At 41.9% G+C, this 17,139-nt stretch overlaps 1 protein-coding gene and 1 long non-coding RNA gene across 2 annotated transcripts in view; one reads left to right on the forward strand and one right to left on the reverse strand.

Annotated features, from left to right (window-relative positions):
- Positions 1-17,139, reverse strand: part of arhgef10la (Rho guanine nucleotide exchange factor (GEF) 10-like a) — a 468,560-nt gene that overhangs the window by 218,847 nt on the left and 232,574 nt on the right. Inside the window, 1 exon segment of the mRNA XM_034165874.1 lies at positions 846-946. Coding sequence (XP_034021765.1) covers positions 846-946 — 101 coding nt within the window.
- Positions 1-17,139, forward strand: part of LOC117506371 — a 249,825-nt gene that overhangs the window by 183,698 nt on the left and 48,988 nt on the right. The gene's annotated exons all lie outside the window — the stretch shown is intronic.

The following is a 17,139-nucleotide window of genomic DNA, read 5'->3' on the forward strand; positions in this document are numbered from 1 at the left end:
CACTAATACAAGATGTGCCTGCCATTACGACCGTCACACACAAACAAGCAAGTAAGGAGCTGATACCAATCCTTTGATAAACACCAGTATCCTCCACAATGTCACTACTACGAATGTTAGCTTGAAACCCTGAACATTTCAAGTCACAGCAGCAGCAGCAGCAGGCTGTGTGATGACAGCTCTCAAGGAAAAACAGAATAGATGGAGGTCGAGAAGGAGGAAGAGACAGTGAATGGAAAAGTGTGTCATCACAATCAAATATGCAGATTATCTTCTGTACTCCTGTGTGGTGTCTTTGTGCTGCTACTGGATGACAGCAAGCATTGATGAATCCCAGAGAGGAAGACCTCAAGTGTGGCAGATTTAAAAATAAAAGACAGTGTAAACTACACCTCCCTACTGGGCAGAGACCTTTTATCTCCCCGCACTTACTGCATAAAGTGAAAGAATTTTGCTAAAGAGCACACTGTCTAATATTGTCCTCACGTGTCTATTTAGTTGGTGGGGGGAACATCGTCTCACATTATCAGTTGTCAGAATGCTAACGTGGCTTTATTAAGGACAAATAGAAAGAGAAGTCCTGTTGGTTTTACATTCTTTAGACAGTTTCTCTTATTTGACAGCAGATAACCTTTGGATGACCCCTTTGAAAGTCTTGTTTTTATTTATTTATTTGTTTATGATGTAAGACCTGACTCTACTTTTGCACTTAACCAACAGAAACTAAAGCTGATGTTAAGTCTGAGCTGCTTACTTAACACACCCTTATCACATTTCATTGAATGACATCATTTAAATAGAAATGACACAGTAGCTGTGTGTGTGTGGAAGCTTATGTGACTTACTCAGTGCAATCTTGGCCAAGTGCAGACGGTTCACCCAGGTGATCTTACTAAGGGGATTTGGAGTGTTGAAGACCACCATGAAGCTGACGGGGCGGCCCGACCTGCAGGACACCACATGTAAAGAATGACATAAACTTTCAAATTCATATGTCCTCTGTATAGAAGCAGAGCTGTGGTCCAGAAAGGAGACTGCAGTATGCTTGCAGTATCTAAGCGACACAGTATTTAGATGTGCTTTACATAAGTTGGTTCACAACACACGTACTACAATGACACTGAAATGAAGACTATCATTAAACAAAAGTAAAAGTAAATACTTCACCTTACTGGTTCTTTGCATCACCTCAGGGAGCTTTGGTGGACACTGTCCACTAGCATCTTATGACAAATTGGCAGACCATTAAAACGTCCTGGAAAATGTTTCACTTGAGTCCACTTTTTAAATAACAGTGTGTGTTATTAAAGGGAATGACAGATACGCTGATTGGTTTAATTACAAAACATTACCATTACTAATTAAGAACATCTGTCCAACCCTGTGTACCCTGCACCATATTCTGCAATCAGATTACATGCCATGTAAATAGAAAAAAATTGCTGCACACAGCCCAAACGGATTTGTGCAATGTGCCTTAGGCCAGTGATTCTCAACCGGGGTGCCGCGGCACCCTAGGGTGCCGTGATCGATCGTCAGGGGTGCCGTGGGTATTTTTCATATTCGCGATTATTTTTCATATTCGCGATTACCGTGAATTATTTATTTTATCCACAAAGCATAAAACAACTCAGAATCTGACGTCATTGTGCTGCAGCCTCGCTCTCGTCTTAAGGCGGGACAATAACAAGGAGGCTGACGGCCGATTAAAACAGTGCCGTCTTCTTCAAAAGCCGTCTAAAATGCGGAGCTGTCGGTGTGTGTGTCTGTGCCTGTGTGTGCACGCGCGCGGAGTTAACAGGCTGCAGACTGCGAGGGAGGGGGTGAGTGAGGGAGGGGAGGGGAGGGGGTGGGTGAGGGAGGGGAGGGGGTGGGTGAGGGAGATTCCTGAATGCAGGCGCGACACGTTCAGTGCGCAGCGAGCGCGGAGCAGAGAGAGGATTTTAACCCGAGTGAACATGTTAACAAAACGAAAACGTGAAGCTTTTACTTCTCTCTGAACTTTCTCTAAAGGTGTGATTCTGCCGTTACCGTCCTGTTCACACCATGTGCGCATCGTATGCTGAATTTATGAGATCATGAGATGAAATAAACGGTCAAATATCTTTAAAAACATATTTAAAAAATGAGAATATATGAATGAACTGAGATACACACACAAAAAAAATGTTCAGACAAAAAGCAGGTGAGAACTCTGAACTTTAACAGCTGTTATTTTCCAAATGTATTTATTTGTTCAGTCTTGAGCTTAATGTAGTGTTTAATCACAAAACGTGACTGATGAGGAGAAACAATTTCAGAAATGCAACAGAAACAACCACAAATCAGAAAAAGTTGGGACTGTATGTAAAATGAAGATAAAAATAAAAATGTTGCACCATTCCCAGTTTCTCCACTCACAGAAGCCAAACGTTCTTCCAGAGTTGTGTAATTATACTACAATAGTAGAATATAAAGAAGGGGAAAAAAAGAAAAAAATAGACAATATATTCGTCAATCGCAATTATTTGTCTGACAATTAATCGTTTCCAGAAATTTCTAATCGTGACAGCCCTACTTGAGATCAGAGCGCACGCAAAATGCTTGAGGATTTTCGAAATGCGATGTTTTCTGTATCGATTTTCTATTGCGATAATTGGGTTTTGCGCAAAACCAGAGGTAATAGCATTATAATTATTATTTTAGTTGGTGGTGTGCCGCAGGATTTTGTAAATATAAAAAGGGTGCCGCGACTCAAAAAAGGTTGAAAAACACTGCCTTAGGCCATGTGCCATGCATGGTTAAAGATGAGGCCCTCAGTATACGCAAAGAAATAAACAATTAGAGGTAATCTAATAACCTTCACCTTTGTCTGGATTGTCTGTAATGAGTGTGTGGCTCAGCCAAAAGCACCTGAAACTAAATTAGCAATGCCAGGGCCTAGTACCCCACCAATCTGTAGTGAGTTTGTTTAGAAGCTGTATCTCAAAAAAGAGTGGAAGGATGATTGGTAAATTGGCTTGCAATCTGTTTATCACTGGTCTGACTTTGAATCTGACATAAAATAGGAAATACAGCTTATGTCAAACAGTATTTTCCCATTGGCTCCATTAATAATCTATATTTTAGAACATGAAAATGGAACAATGTGTTAAAATGTCAATAAAGCAGCTTGGCGGATATGTCAAAAGACACGTCACAGGACAGTCAACAGGTGGAACACGAAAAACAGCCTTACAGGAACCTTCCAGATCAAAGCTTGCATATTTTGCACAACATACAACGACACAATCCTCACTAAAATCAATCAATCAACTTTTTTCTTATATAGCGCCAAATCACAACAAACAGTTGCCCCAAGGCGCTCCATATTGCAAGGCAAGGCCATACAATAACCATGAAAAACCCCAACGGTCAAAACGACCCCCTATGAGCAAGCACTTGGCCACAGTGGGAAGGAAAAACTCCCTTTTAACAGGAAGAAACCTCCAGCAGAACCAGGCTCAGGGAGGGGCAGTCTTCTGCTGAGACTGGTTGGGGCTGAGGGAAAGAACCAGGACACCATGCTCCTCCCATAGCATAAACGCAGTGATGTCATCAGATCAACACTATACAAGGATCGCAATGTGTGCCTATAGAACTACTCAGGTACAACAAATTAACAGTGGGGCAGCACTGTAATATTTTTATAGTACTCGTATTTGTATAGTTTTGTGTATTTTATAAATGATATATTTCAAATTATTTTGAATATATTGTTCAGTAATGTATGAAGGAATATCATAAGAAAAGGGTTAATATGCCATTTTAGATGGACTGGCTACAATTTTAAACATTAACAGCAATCTTCAGTTGTGGCAACAAATCATAGTCTGCACAAAGTTAGATATTTGCAAGAAATATTGACAGGCTGACACAAGCTCATCCACAGCAAGACTGATTTTGCATTGATTTCACAACCTGATTAATGCATGTGTATCTCCAGCAGCCCATATAAAGGTTTCAAGAACCAATTTATTCCTGCCATTTCAATTATTTCCACATTCAACAGAATACTGCTCAGATATCATAATCAAAAGGCAGAGAAATACCAGAATAAGTGAGGATTTAACATGCAAAACAGATGAAGATGGTGGTCATGGGAACAACTCAGCTTTTCCAGTGGTTCCATTTATTCATTTCCTCATAAGCAATAAGCGGATTTTATTAGGGTTTGTCAGTGAAAGAGGAAACAGTGGGACTCTGATGTAAGAGTATGCAAAAGGTACATTTTTTGATAAATGTGCTGATCAAAAAATGTAATAATAAACACACAGCACAACAATGCACACAGAAAAACAAGGCCAACACAGTGAAAGAAATTTCTCATTTCACGGGACTTTAAGTTTCAGTAAGATTTTCTCTTTCTGAACAGCCACTTGCAAGATTGTAGCTTTCTGTTCAGTCCACGGTCCTGTGGCTTTATAATACAGCATGCACACCAACGTTCATGGCAGGCTATGTTGATCACAAAGCCTGCACGCTCACAGCATGCTATACACCGGCTGTAGGCCAGTTCCAAGTGTCAAAATGCCACTAATGTGATGTCTCTGCCGGGATCAGGTGCAGGCACAATAGCCTGTTCTCGGTGTGAGCTTTCTGTGACCAGTTCAAGCTTTGAAACAATCGGGTGCGAGACCTCTCACGTGTAAATGTGTGGAATAGAATGACAGACCATGAGTATATGAGCGCGTTATCCAGCTCATACAATCAAGCAAATGCAGCATTCTGCGCTGAGACCACAACAGGATTTACTCACTTTTGTCCATCTCAAAACATTTGCAAAGAGATCGAGGTCTTGCTCATATTTGTTAGAACGTGCAGGACTGCAGCTACAGTACTGTGAAAACAGTTTTTTTCCCCTTCAGAAAATTCTAAAGAAATATATTTAAGTCTGTGATCTGAAGATCCAGCAGACTTTCTGCGCAGAAGGCAATGATCTAGTACAGTGGTTTTCAAACTGTGAAGCACAACCACCTAGGGGGCGCCAGAGTTCTTCGGGGGGCGGGGGTCACAAGGGCTGGGTATCGAGGACCAGTTCTTTTCCGAGAATCGTTAAGAAATTATTCGATCCACCAACATCAATAGTCTCTTTGCTTAACGATTCCCTAATAGGTCCTTCCGAGCGGTTGTTGTTTTTGAGGGTGTTTGTCGGGAAAATTATGATTTCTGTACGTTGATTGCAGACCCTGCAGTGGGTCTGTAATCAACCACTTCTGCAGCCGCTGTTGTTGAAGCAATAAAGCAGTGCTCTGACCCACTGCCTCACTGGTTCATTGCTTCGCTGCTTTTCAGTAGCGGCAAGTCCGCTTCTTAACCTCTCTCAAAGCCATTTAAACATGTCGATTGTGTCACTTTTGTGTGTGTGTGTGTGTGGGGGGGGGGGGGGGGCAGCTATTCATTATTCATTTGTTCTCTGAGGGGGGGCTCACTCTTCCACACTTTGAAAACCCCTGATTTAGCATAAATGAATAGCAAGTTCACCCCAAATTATGTTTTAGAGCACCCAAATTAAAAAATGCTGACAAGTAAGAAAGAAAAAAGCAAGATAACAGCTTTCTAGTTTTAAACAACAAAACAATTGCCAATGGCCCAGAATGAAAACAAAGTATCCAATATTTAAATAATATTCTTAAATAATACATGTAATTCAGACCAGTATGTACAACTGTTATAGGAACTGTACAAGTGAATAAAAAAAACCCTTTGTTAAAATCATTAAATGTAATAAAAGAAATAAATAAATCAAAGCAGACCTGGATTTCTATAATCGTAAGGATGTCCACGCTGTCTGGTGAGAGGGTAATGTACGCAGTTATTACTTCAAAAACAATACACCACGGAAATTAAACTGCTTTTCACACGATTATTTAAACTCCGAAAGTAATCCAAGGCCCATATATGTGCCGAAATGTATGGAGCAGTCTTTACAGATCACATATCGACTGTAGTCCATTATGCCACGACTAAATAGGTAGCTCATGCTTAAAAACTCTCCAATGTGGCTTAATTACTGCAATTTTGCTAAGAGCATGTTAAGATTTCTCCACAGCGACATGCCAGCCTGGAAGTGTTTGGGTTTAGTTGTTGCCACTCAACATGGTAAAAGTAGTGATTGCAATTTGGGGTCAACTACCTTTCCACATGCATAATAGACTTGCCGCAGAGCTTTTCTTCTTCTTTATTTTCTTTATATAGTATAGCAGGCAGCTTACTGGGATACGCAGTTGCCAGGAAGTAAGCGCCGATGGTCTCAGATGAAGTACACCCAGAAGAAGAAAAAGTTGCAGTTCCTTGACTGGTCAGTTGATGTTGCCTCCAAAAGTGAGCAGGCTCCATTCAAGCCCGTGTTAAAATGTCCAGAGCAGAAATGAACATGTTTTCACCCTGGTACAAAAAAAAGTTTTGGTGTCTATAAATAGTTTACCCCTCCATGACAACTATATGGTGGAGTGCATTTTTTCTAACTTCTTAGTTTAAGACATTTTAAGCCATAAAGTTCTGCATAATTAGGGGTGTGGTCACATTGAGTAACAGCTGTTGAACTGAGTGCCTCTGTCTATCACAGCATGGCTAACTCAGACACTGCTCAATGCACCTGCGCATAGCTGTGGAGGACTGTGTCTGTCGTTTTGAACATTTTATTCAAAATACCTGGAATAATATGGCTGATAATGTGGTAAAATGTCCTAATGGATAACCAAAGATGTCTCAATACTGACAGTGAGCTAAATTCTCAACAAATTTAATGGTGTATGTCAGCATTTTTTGCAGCTACTAGTAGTTTGATCCATTAGGTCCTGTTACCGTAAGATTACTGAGAAAATAAATGGGTCATAACTTTTACTACTCACATCAAACCAAAACTGAGGTTAGCCTGTTAGCTTAGCTGGTTCAGACCCGAAGACACGGGCATGTTCAATCTTCCCTCCCGTCCAGTTCACACACAAAGTTACCTACACTCCACTTCTTTCTCGATTTATGGGTTTGTTATGATGCAGGCACAGGAAATGCTGCCAACGTGCCCACGCCCAGAGCAGTAAATTCTTGGCTTCATATCAGCTTTTCCAGGTCTGTATAGAAAACCTGTGGGTGATGTCCCGCAGAGTTTGTCCAGTATATGTCCAGTCTATGGGAGTTGGGGTACCAAAGTGGAGACCTTGGCCCTTTTCCTGGTCCTGCTAGAGAAGCACCGCACCAAATGGGCATCAGGTCCGGCAGAGGACTGTTTTTTAAAACAACAAACAAAGTTGTCTTGTCTGACATGTTGGCTTAAAATCTGAAACTAGTAAGTGTGACAAATCTCAGAAATCGGCAACATAACAGCCAGCTACAGATCCTTAAAGAATAACTGCACTGAGATTTATGTTTTAAATATCAAACAAACAGTCACCTCAGCAGGCCTGTTAGGCTGCTTAATCACATCAAATGAAAGATGGGTATGTAGCAGTTTTTTGGCAAAACTTAAGAAAATTGCTTGCAGGGACATAAAGACAGACAGAAGAGTAGATGATTAAGCTGCAGGAGGTATTTGAAAACTTTCTGCACACAGACTGATATTTCCCTCAGAGTATTCAAACAGACACAAACTTTTCAGAGTCACCTTTCAAGCCTACAGGTAGGCAGTATTTGATATTCGAGGCACACCGTGGAATTGCAGGTGAGCATTCCCTTAACATCAACGCCTGGAACATTATGATGCCCCGATAAATAATAATTACTCTTCATCAATTAATGAAGATGTTCAGTAAATAAATAAATATGATGGAAAGAGACAGATGCGGTTTACCATGCATGACGCAGACTCATGTAAGAATATGCTTTCAATTATGGATAAATAATTTAAAGATTAACGGAGCTGAAAAACACCCCGTCTTCCCCTTCAATGCAAATCATGTGAAAGCGGATTTCTCAGGGCCGCCTAACATGCCAAACCACACATCTTAATGCCGGAACATATTTACACAGCGATCCATCTGGCTGTATTTCGCCTCAATCCCAAGATGGTAAATTAGGTGCTTTTTGACAAGTGGTAAATATGCTCTTGACATTTACACAAGTGGAAACATGGTTTAGAGGGCTGCAATGTAATACAGGCCCTTGTTTTACAGATGGCGCAAATTATTTGCAAAAACAAAAACAAAAAAATCACAGTGAGGATGTAAAAAAAAATAATTTATCTTACAAAAGACAGACGTGCAGATTACAAAGGTCTAATTAGATGTGTGATTGTTGTTTTCTTTGGATGGTTTCGTGGTCTGGCCTGGTTGTGTGTAGAGCATTCAATTCATTTTAGAAGTGTTTTAGATTTTCAGAATGCGTCATTTACTCTCATATAGATATCTCATTCAGAGATTTGTCTTAGTTTCTGCACCTGTCAGTTCATCCTCTGGTGAGCAGTGTTTTGGTTTCTCCCCTGTGCGTGTGCAAAACTTTAGTTGTTCCCTCAGGTGTGCATCTTGTCTTGTTTGTATCGACTGTACCTGCGTTTTTTCTGCAGTGACACACACCTGTGCTGCATTGTCTCATTGGTAGACGCACTGTGGCAGTTCTCTCTTTCTGTCTTTGTGTTGGTTCATGTCAGTGAGCGTCTTGTGTCTGGAGATTGCTCAGTTTATAATCAGACTTTAATGGGAGTTTTCTGTGTCATCCGTGTTTCTCACTCTGCCTCCCTCAGCTCACCAAGCCTCCATCACTTCTCAACTATCTGGTCTTGACAGTGATGCTTAGGCTGATCCACGATTAGTGGGTACCATTGATTGAAATATGTTTTTGTTTAGTTTTGTTTTATTGTTTGATTAGTTTCTTTATTGCAACTGATACTGTGAAGCACTTTGCACTTGCATTGTGTAAGCACTACACAAATGAATCGTTATTATTATTATTATATTTAGTTTGCATTTATGGCCTCTAAAAATGGAGGCACTGTGTATAACAATGACTAATTCCTAAATGATGAATGCAGTATTTTTGTATGATGCCTTGAATTGAGGCTGAAAGTCTACGTGAAGAAGCGATTCTGGATTTCCTTCATTTGAACTCCACTGTGGTGGTGCAAAAGGGCAAATATGGTGTCACTTTCCAAAAACATATAGACCTTGTGGATGAAAAATTGTTGTTTCCCCATGTCTGCATACTGGGCCTGGGTTGTCCCTCTCCTGCTCATCTTTGTTGAGAGAACATGTTGTGTTTCTCCAAGTTCACAATCGAACATCTGATCATGGCCCAAACTAGCCAAAGGCCATGTTTGTGTTATGAATTTGTTTTGACTATGGCAGGGGTCTTTAACATGGCTCTCTGAGTGTGTAAACACAGAAGACTCTGTGGGCATGTTTGCATGCGCTACCTGGGGGAGCTTCTCCAGGTGCACCTGTTTTCTGCTTCAACCACAATTAAATCTTTCTGCATCATATATCTGAATCCTGAGTGTGCCTTGCTCGTCTGTCTCATTCTGTGCTGACATCACAGAAATTCCACAACAGACCTGCTTGTCATACCTCTGGACGAGGGTAAAATAAATGGTGTTTCCAAAAAAACAAAATAAACAAATTCATGTCCATGTTTGTTTATTGTATTTGATGACAGTTGAATGATTACTTGTTTGGATCGATCAATGTCTTCTGTAGTCAGTGCGACTAAATGTTCGCAATGTATGTGTGTGTGTGTGTGTGTTTGTGGGGAGGCAATTTTGCAGGTTTGGATGCAGTACTGTGACAGTGCTGTCAGTGGCAAATGTGGCTCTTATCTGGTTCCTATATTTTCACCAGATATGTCACACAGACGTATGTTTTGTCATGTCATCGCTGAAGCTAACCTGTTATTTTCTGAGGCATTCAGAGGAAAAAGTGTAAAGATGTTGAATGCAACACACCCTAAGACAAAACCCAAAGTCCATACCAAATCAATAAAAAAGAGCACCTGAAAATCTAACGCTTTCAACACACACGTGTCTGAGTGGATTTTTGTGTGTACGTGCATGTATTCAACTGAGAGCAAAATATTAGAACTGTATCCCAGTGGTTCCCAAGTGTGGATACTGCAAATAAAAGTTAAAATCTACCGAAAAATATTCCAGTTCTGATATGTAATGAATGTAATGTATTAAATTATGATTTACCTCATGCATGGGCAGTTGATATCCTAAACGAATGTTGATATCGGCCAACATTTGGATTAGTTGGCTGGTCTTTCATTTTGTCTTCATTTATCTGACCTAGTTTAACATATTGTATTCATGGAAATACACCATCTTATACTCGTATGTCAATTGAAATTGTGATCCTGGTACATGGACTGCATTTATATCACGCTTTCATGGTCAAACAGTTTTACATTGACACTTCACACATGCAAAAACACAAATGCCATGCCATGCAAGCTGCTCATTACACACAATGAGAGTGACTTGGGGATTAAGGGCTGGGGCTTTGATAGCCTCCCCCAATGTTTTATGTGGGCCCCAGACAATATTCAGCTGTCAAGTGGGCACCAGAGTTCTTAATTTTGAGAATGGCCACAGTACAAATGGCTGATATTGAACACAGAAGACTTGATGCTGATGTGGGGCGGACAAAAGTAGAATAAAAAAACAAACAAAACCCACCATCTCATCATTTCCACACATCCATCAAATTGTTGGCTTGTAAAATCACCATCGATGTTTAAATATCTATCTGTCCTGTCAACTGAAACAAAATACCTTAATAATGCAGAGCAGAATAAATTGCGCCTGGCAGCACCAGCAGTGAGTCAGTAACAACTCAACCATTGACAGCAGCTCTGTGTAGTCTGGATTGATCAGGTTTTATTGGAACCACGACTAAGCTGTCTTGCCAAGAATGAGACACATTGTTCAAGCACGCAGACTTTCAAAATAATGACCCTGTCTCTATCACCTGTACAACCATTCTGCAAGGCTTCGGAGGCAATGAATGAAGAAAAAAAAAAGATGGCGAGCAATGAATGCGTGAAAAGAAGTGGGGGAATGGACGCTGAATTTCCCATTCAGACATCATTAGAAGGTAATTGAGTGGAGAGGAGCGCAGTGCCTGGAACTCTGTTTCTGTCATACCTGCCACTGCCCGCTGCAAATTCATTTTCATCTCACACAGAGAAGAAGGCAGAGAAACAGAGACTGCAGACAAGAACAGAATAAAGTAAAGATCTCAAACTTCCCTGACATGCTGGAAAAGGCTGTGCGCTCCACAAAGGGGTGTAATTCGTGCCATCCGCAGCTTAAATATAGCTGGGGCAATTTGCCGAAAACAGGAGGACTGGCTGGGTGTGACGAGCATACAACTGCTCGCTTGGTTGGCTTCCTTCAGCGTTGCCTCATGCCCACAAGGCTTCAAAGACACTAAACTGAGAGCAGTCTCACATTCCTCCATCCAGCTCGTGTGATTGACAGCCGCAGTGCAGGTGTGCTGCATCGCCAGAATGGACAACGAGACTCCGGTGCACGGGCGGAGGGAAGGAGAGGAGAGCTGAGAGGAGAGCCGAGAGGCACGGAGGAGTCACGGGGGGAGTAGAGGGCAGAGCGGGGTCTGGGGCTGATTTATGAGAGCAGGTCAGTGGCGAAGCACACAGGTGACACTAATGCACAAGGACGGGACAGATATAGGGGTGAGCGGTGAGTGGCAGGCTGTCACGCACCCATCCTTCAGTTCACCTTCACTCCCCAGACAAACAGACGCAGCATGTTTGGCAAACAGAAGCACAAGTCACCGGGGACTGTTCAGTGTCCCTGTGAGAAATATGACAAACCCCTTTTACGCGCACACAATAATGCAGTTGTGGTCTGGTACTGCAATATGTGACAACTCATGCAATCCCCGTGAATAAATCCACTCTAATCTAACCAAAATTCCACAAAATAAAAATTAAAATGTAATTTTTATGAAATTTATTCAGTTGAATTAATGAGGTATCTAACATCTCACAAGTAACACTACTTAACTGTTTTAGTCTTTGCCCACTGACACCCCTACTCAACTGTCTGTGTGACGTCAGCGCTTGGTTGTCACAAAATTTTCTGAAACTTAATGAGGGCAAGACAGAGGTTATGTTGTTTGGAGGTGCCCTCGTTGACTTGGGACCTCTTCAGGATTTTGTACGTCCCAAGGTCACCAGCCTTGGTGTCACGATAGACAGCGATTTTAAATTTGATAAACAAATCAATGGTGTTTTGAAATCATGCTTTTACAATCTTCGTCTTTTATCAAAGGTAAAACCGTTTTTATCTTTCAACCTTTTTGAACAAGTTCTGCACTCTTTTATTTCAAGTCGTATGGACTACTATAACGCACTTTATTTCGGCATTAGCCAACAGGCTCTTTCCCGTTTGCAGTTAGTCCAGAACGCTGCAGTGCGACTTTTAACAGAAGCCTGGAAGCGTGATCACATAACCCCGATTCTTGCATCTTTGCACTGGCTTCCTATTAATTTTAGAATTGATTTTAAGATTTTATTGTCTTTAAAGCTGTGAATGAAATGGCCCTTCAATATATCACTGACCTCCTACAAATTTACTCTCCGGCGCGTGCTCTGAGGTCTGAGGGCCATTTCCAGCTCGTGGTACCCAAGACGAGACTTAAAACCAGGCGGGACAGGGCTTTCTCTGTGGCTGGCCCCAGACTTTGGAACGCTTTACCCCTCCATGTCCAAACAGTCCCCACAGTGGAGTGTTTTAAGTCTCGTCTGAAGACCCACTTTTATTCTCTGGTTTTTAACACTGTGTGAGTTGTGTGGTCCTCTGTTTTATTGGTTTTGTTTTATTTTGGTAGATTTTATTGGTTTTATCTTTTGTATGCTGTATGTATTTATTTATTTATCTTGCACATTTTAGTTATTTTTATTGTTAATTTTCTTATTCTTAATTTATTTCTTGACTGTTGGGGTTTTATCTATCGTGATTCTACTGTATGTGCAGCACTTTGGAACTTTTTGTTGTTAAATGTGCTATATAAATAAAGTGGATTGGATTAGATTGCATTGTTAGTGACAGGATTTATGAAATATGAGTTGATAAAATAAATATACTATATTAATATGATCACAGCCAATACATTTTGCAGTAATCTGTTGAATCATTAGTCTTTCCTGAGAGCAATATTGGGGAAATACTGACAAACATGTTCCAAGGTTCTTCTATTATATATAAGTAATCTAGTTGCAGTTCATTATGGTGTCATTGTGTTGCAGCATTGTGTCCTTAGACTGGTAAAGTTACAGTCTTTATCTAATATGTTGTGTATTAAGCTTGATGCTATCTTGGCATTAAGTGCAATGTGTTAGGTGCTGACTATGAATGAGCATTGTGAGCAACGGGATTCAGAAGATCTAAGTGAGAGGAGCACCTTAAAACCACTTTCATCATGGATTTAATAGTTTATGTGTCTTGAAAAGTCACTAGCATCACATACAATGTTAATGGGCTAGATTCTGCATGAAAACTCACCGGCATCATATAACACGATGCTAATAGACTAGTGTTCCCATGAGCTGAGTGCCTCCATTGTGAGCAATAGGATTTATAATGTGCCAGGTCAGTAGGAAAAGATGAATTGAACCTTGTGAAGAACAGGGTCCATCTTGCCAGCAGAGAGTTCCATCTGCAAGCAGAACTCAAATACTGGAGGTTAAAGTTTTAACTGGCCCCCTCCAACCCGTAAATCCACTCTTCCAAGGCCAGTTTGATGGCCAAGAGCTCTTGGCTTCCCACATCGTAATTCCACTCCACTCAGGACAACTTCATGGAAAATGATGCACATGGTGCATCTCGTTATTCATAGAGGAACAGTTGTGACAATATCACATACCCCCCACTCCCACATCAGAAGCATCTGACTCCACAATAAATGTTGCCAAAACTTGAAGAGCCACACGCACTCCTGACTGAGTCGGTCAGTACTTGTTTAAGGGGGTGACTGTAGCATCTGATTAATGTTCGTGATGCCTGTTATCAGCTGTTCCTGAGTGTGGAGCTTCTGCACTTGCACTTCCAGAGTCTTCATGAGTGGGTCATTTTTCACAAGGTATGTTACAGCCAGATTGTACTGTACCAGCACAACTAATGACCTCTGAGCAGAGAACAACACTACATGTAGCAGAAGCTGATTTTATTCTCAGTCACTGTGGCTGGAACAGTCAATGTACACAAACACAGGAGTCCATACAACAATGTTAGCTGTGTTGGAACATACAGTGTGGATGGTGGAGGGCATGGGCATGGGTTGAGTATACAGGAAGGCATTCCATCAAATAACGGTCGCCTTCAAGGGAGCACAAAATGTGCAATCCAGGAAAACGAGTAGAGGGTCACGACACAACTGCCAAATATACCAAGCAGGCGAACCAGGAAATGACAGGCTATACTCAGGAAACACACAGAGGTACTGAGGGTAGTAACTGTGAAATAAGACAGTGGACGTTGTACCGGTGTCGCAGACCGAACAGTCCGTCCCTAAAAATCGTCCACCTTTTGCATCTGCACATGCGTCATTTTGAACCACAGCAGCACATCTGTGATGGAGTCTCTTCACCCAAAGCAATCAAATGGCTTAATGGGATTATTAACCATCAGATGATAAAGGTAAAACCTCTTAAATCATTCTAAAGTCAGACTGAAGCGGAAACAAGGCCATCTGAAGCAGAAACTAGGAGAAATTCCGTGACGCTTTGAAATGTCTGACGTGCCGTGAACGCATCAGCGAGCAGCTTGTTTAGCCGTTCGGTCAGTGACACCGGACTGTCTTGGTGAAGAATTCAATTCAATTTACACACACACACACACACACACACACACACACACACACACACACACACACACACACACACACACACACACACACACACACACACACACACACACCTTCAACTAGTTAGTCCAATTAAGAGTCGCAGGGGGCTGGAGCCTAGCCCAGCAGTCACAGAGCACAAGGCTGGATACACCCAGGACAGGGCGCCAGTCTGTCACAGGGCCACAAACAGACAAACAAACACATTCACACCCAGACGCACACCTACTGACAATTTAAAGATTCCAATCCACCTAACCTGCATGTCTTTGGATGTGAGAGGAAACCGGAGCACCTGAGGAAACCCAAACACAGGGAGAACATGCAAACTCCACACAGAAAGGCCACAGGCAGGAATTGAACCCATGACCTTCTTGCTGTGAGGCAACAGTGCTAACCACTAACCCACTGTGCTGCCCCCAATTCAATTTAATTTCAATTTATTTAGTTTATATAGCACCAAATCACAACAAAGTTGCCTGAAGGCGCTTCACACACATAAAGTCTATCCTTACAACCCCTAGAGCAAGCACACAGGTGACAGTGGTAAGGAAAAACTCCCTCTGATGATATTGAGGAAGAAACCTCAAGGAAGAAATAATCTTACCGGAAGGCGAGAGTCTCGATTTGCAGCCCTATCCTCACCTATGGTCATGAACCGTGGGTAATGACCGAAAGAACAAAGTCGAAGACACAAGTGGTGGAAATGAGTTTCCTCAGTCAGGTATCTGGATTTACACTCAGAGACAGGGTGAGAAGCTCAAATATCTGGGGCGGACTCTGAGTAGACCCCTTGATTATTTGTACCAAAAGGAGTGAGCAGAGGTGGTTCCTGGGGAGGATGCCCCATGGTCTTCCTGGCACGTCGAACTGGAAAAGACCGAGGACACGCTGGAGGGATTATATCTCCCACCTGGCTTGGGAATGCTTTGTAATACTGCAGGAAGTGTTAAGAGGACCGCTGAGGATAGTGAGCTGCTTGGACTACTGCCACCTCAACCAGGGCCCAGATAAGCAGCAGAAAATAAATGAATGAATGAATGAATGGTAAAACCAAAGCAAATTAGGAAAGCAGTCTGAGGTTGTTTGAACAGGTGATGAGAAAACATAACACAAGCGAGGAGACACAAGCACAGTAAAAGAAAAATGACAGATGGCAGAACTGGAGATGGATTATACTGTACAGTAAAGGGGAGGGGTGCAGGAATATGGATCTTACGCACATCACCCCTTCCTCCCCCCTACACACACACACACACAGACAAGAATGAAATGAAGTAGTACAATTCATCGATACAGGTACTGTTGAGTGTGTAGGTGAAGCAGCAGGACAAGAAATTAAGGAACAATGATGGTTTGAAACAGGAAGGAAGTGCTTGGTTGGTTATTTACTGCATGTATGATATCTTTACTCAAAAACTGTCACAGAACAACAAACATATAGAACCATGCTAAACCTGCAGCACAATATAGACACGGTACACAAAAAGCAGAAAAAGAAACAAGATACGACTTACTTCCCTCACAAAATGGCCAATACTCGTCCGAACAAGCAAACCAAGTGAGCGTTACTCCTACAACACAATACGAGGTCTGTCCATAAAGTATAGGTCCTTTTTATTTTTTTCTAAAACTATATGGATTTCATTCATATGTTTTTACGTCAGACATGCTTGAACCCTCGTGCGCATGCGTGAGTTTTTCCACGCCTGTTGGTGACGTCATTCGCCTGTGAGCACTCCTTGTGGGAGGAGTCGTCCAGCCCCTCGTCGGAATTCCTTTGTCTGAGAAGTTGCTGAGAGACTGGCGCTTTGTTTGATCAAAATTTTTTCTAAACCTGTGAGACACATCGAAGTGGACATGGTTCGAAAAATTAAGCTGGTTTTCAGTGAAAATTTTAACAGCTGATGAGAGATTTTGAGGTGATTCTGTCGCTTTAAGGACTTTTCACGGTGCGAGACGTCGTGCAGCGCTCTCAGGCAGCGTCATCAGCCTGTTTCAAGCTTAAAACCTCCACATTTCAGGCTCTGTTGATCCAGGACGTCGTGAGAGAACAGAGAAGTTTCAGAAGAAGTCGGTTTCAGCATTTTATCCGGATATTCCACTGTTAAAGGAGATTTTTTTAATGAAAGACGTGCAGGCGGATTGCAGCGTCGGCTCGCAGCCGCCGCGACGCTCCGCCACAGGAAAAACACCTCTGTTGGAAGCCTTGAGGACAAGTTGGAACATCTCCAGCTGATAAACAATTTCTCATATACTCACTCCACTGAAAGCCATCAAAAGCCGCCTGGATTTTACAAATGGTTATCAACACGGAGGTGTTTTT

Source organism: Thalassophryne amazonica, chromosome 3, assembly GCF_902500255.1.
Source record: "Thalassophryne amazonica chromosome 3, fThaAma1.1, whole genome shotgun sequence".
In the NCBI taxonomy this organism is placed as follows: Eukaryota; Metazoa; Chordata; class Actinopteri; order Batrachoidiformes; family Batrachoididae; genus Thalassophryne; species Thalassophryne amazonica.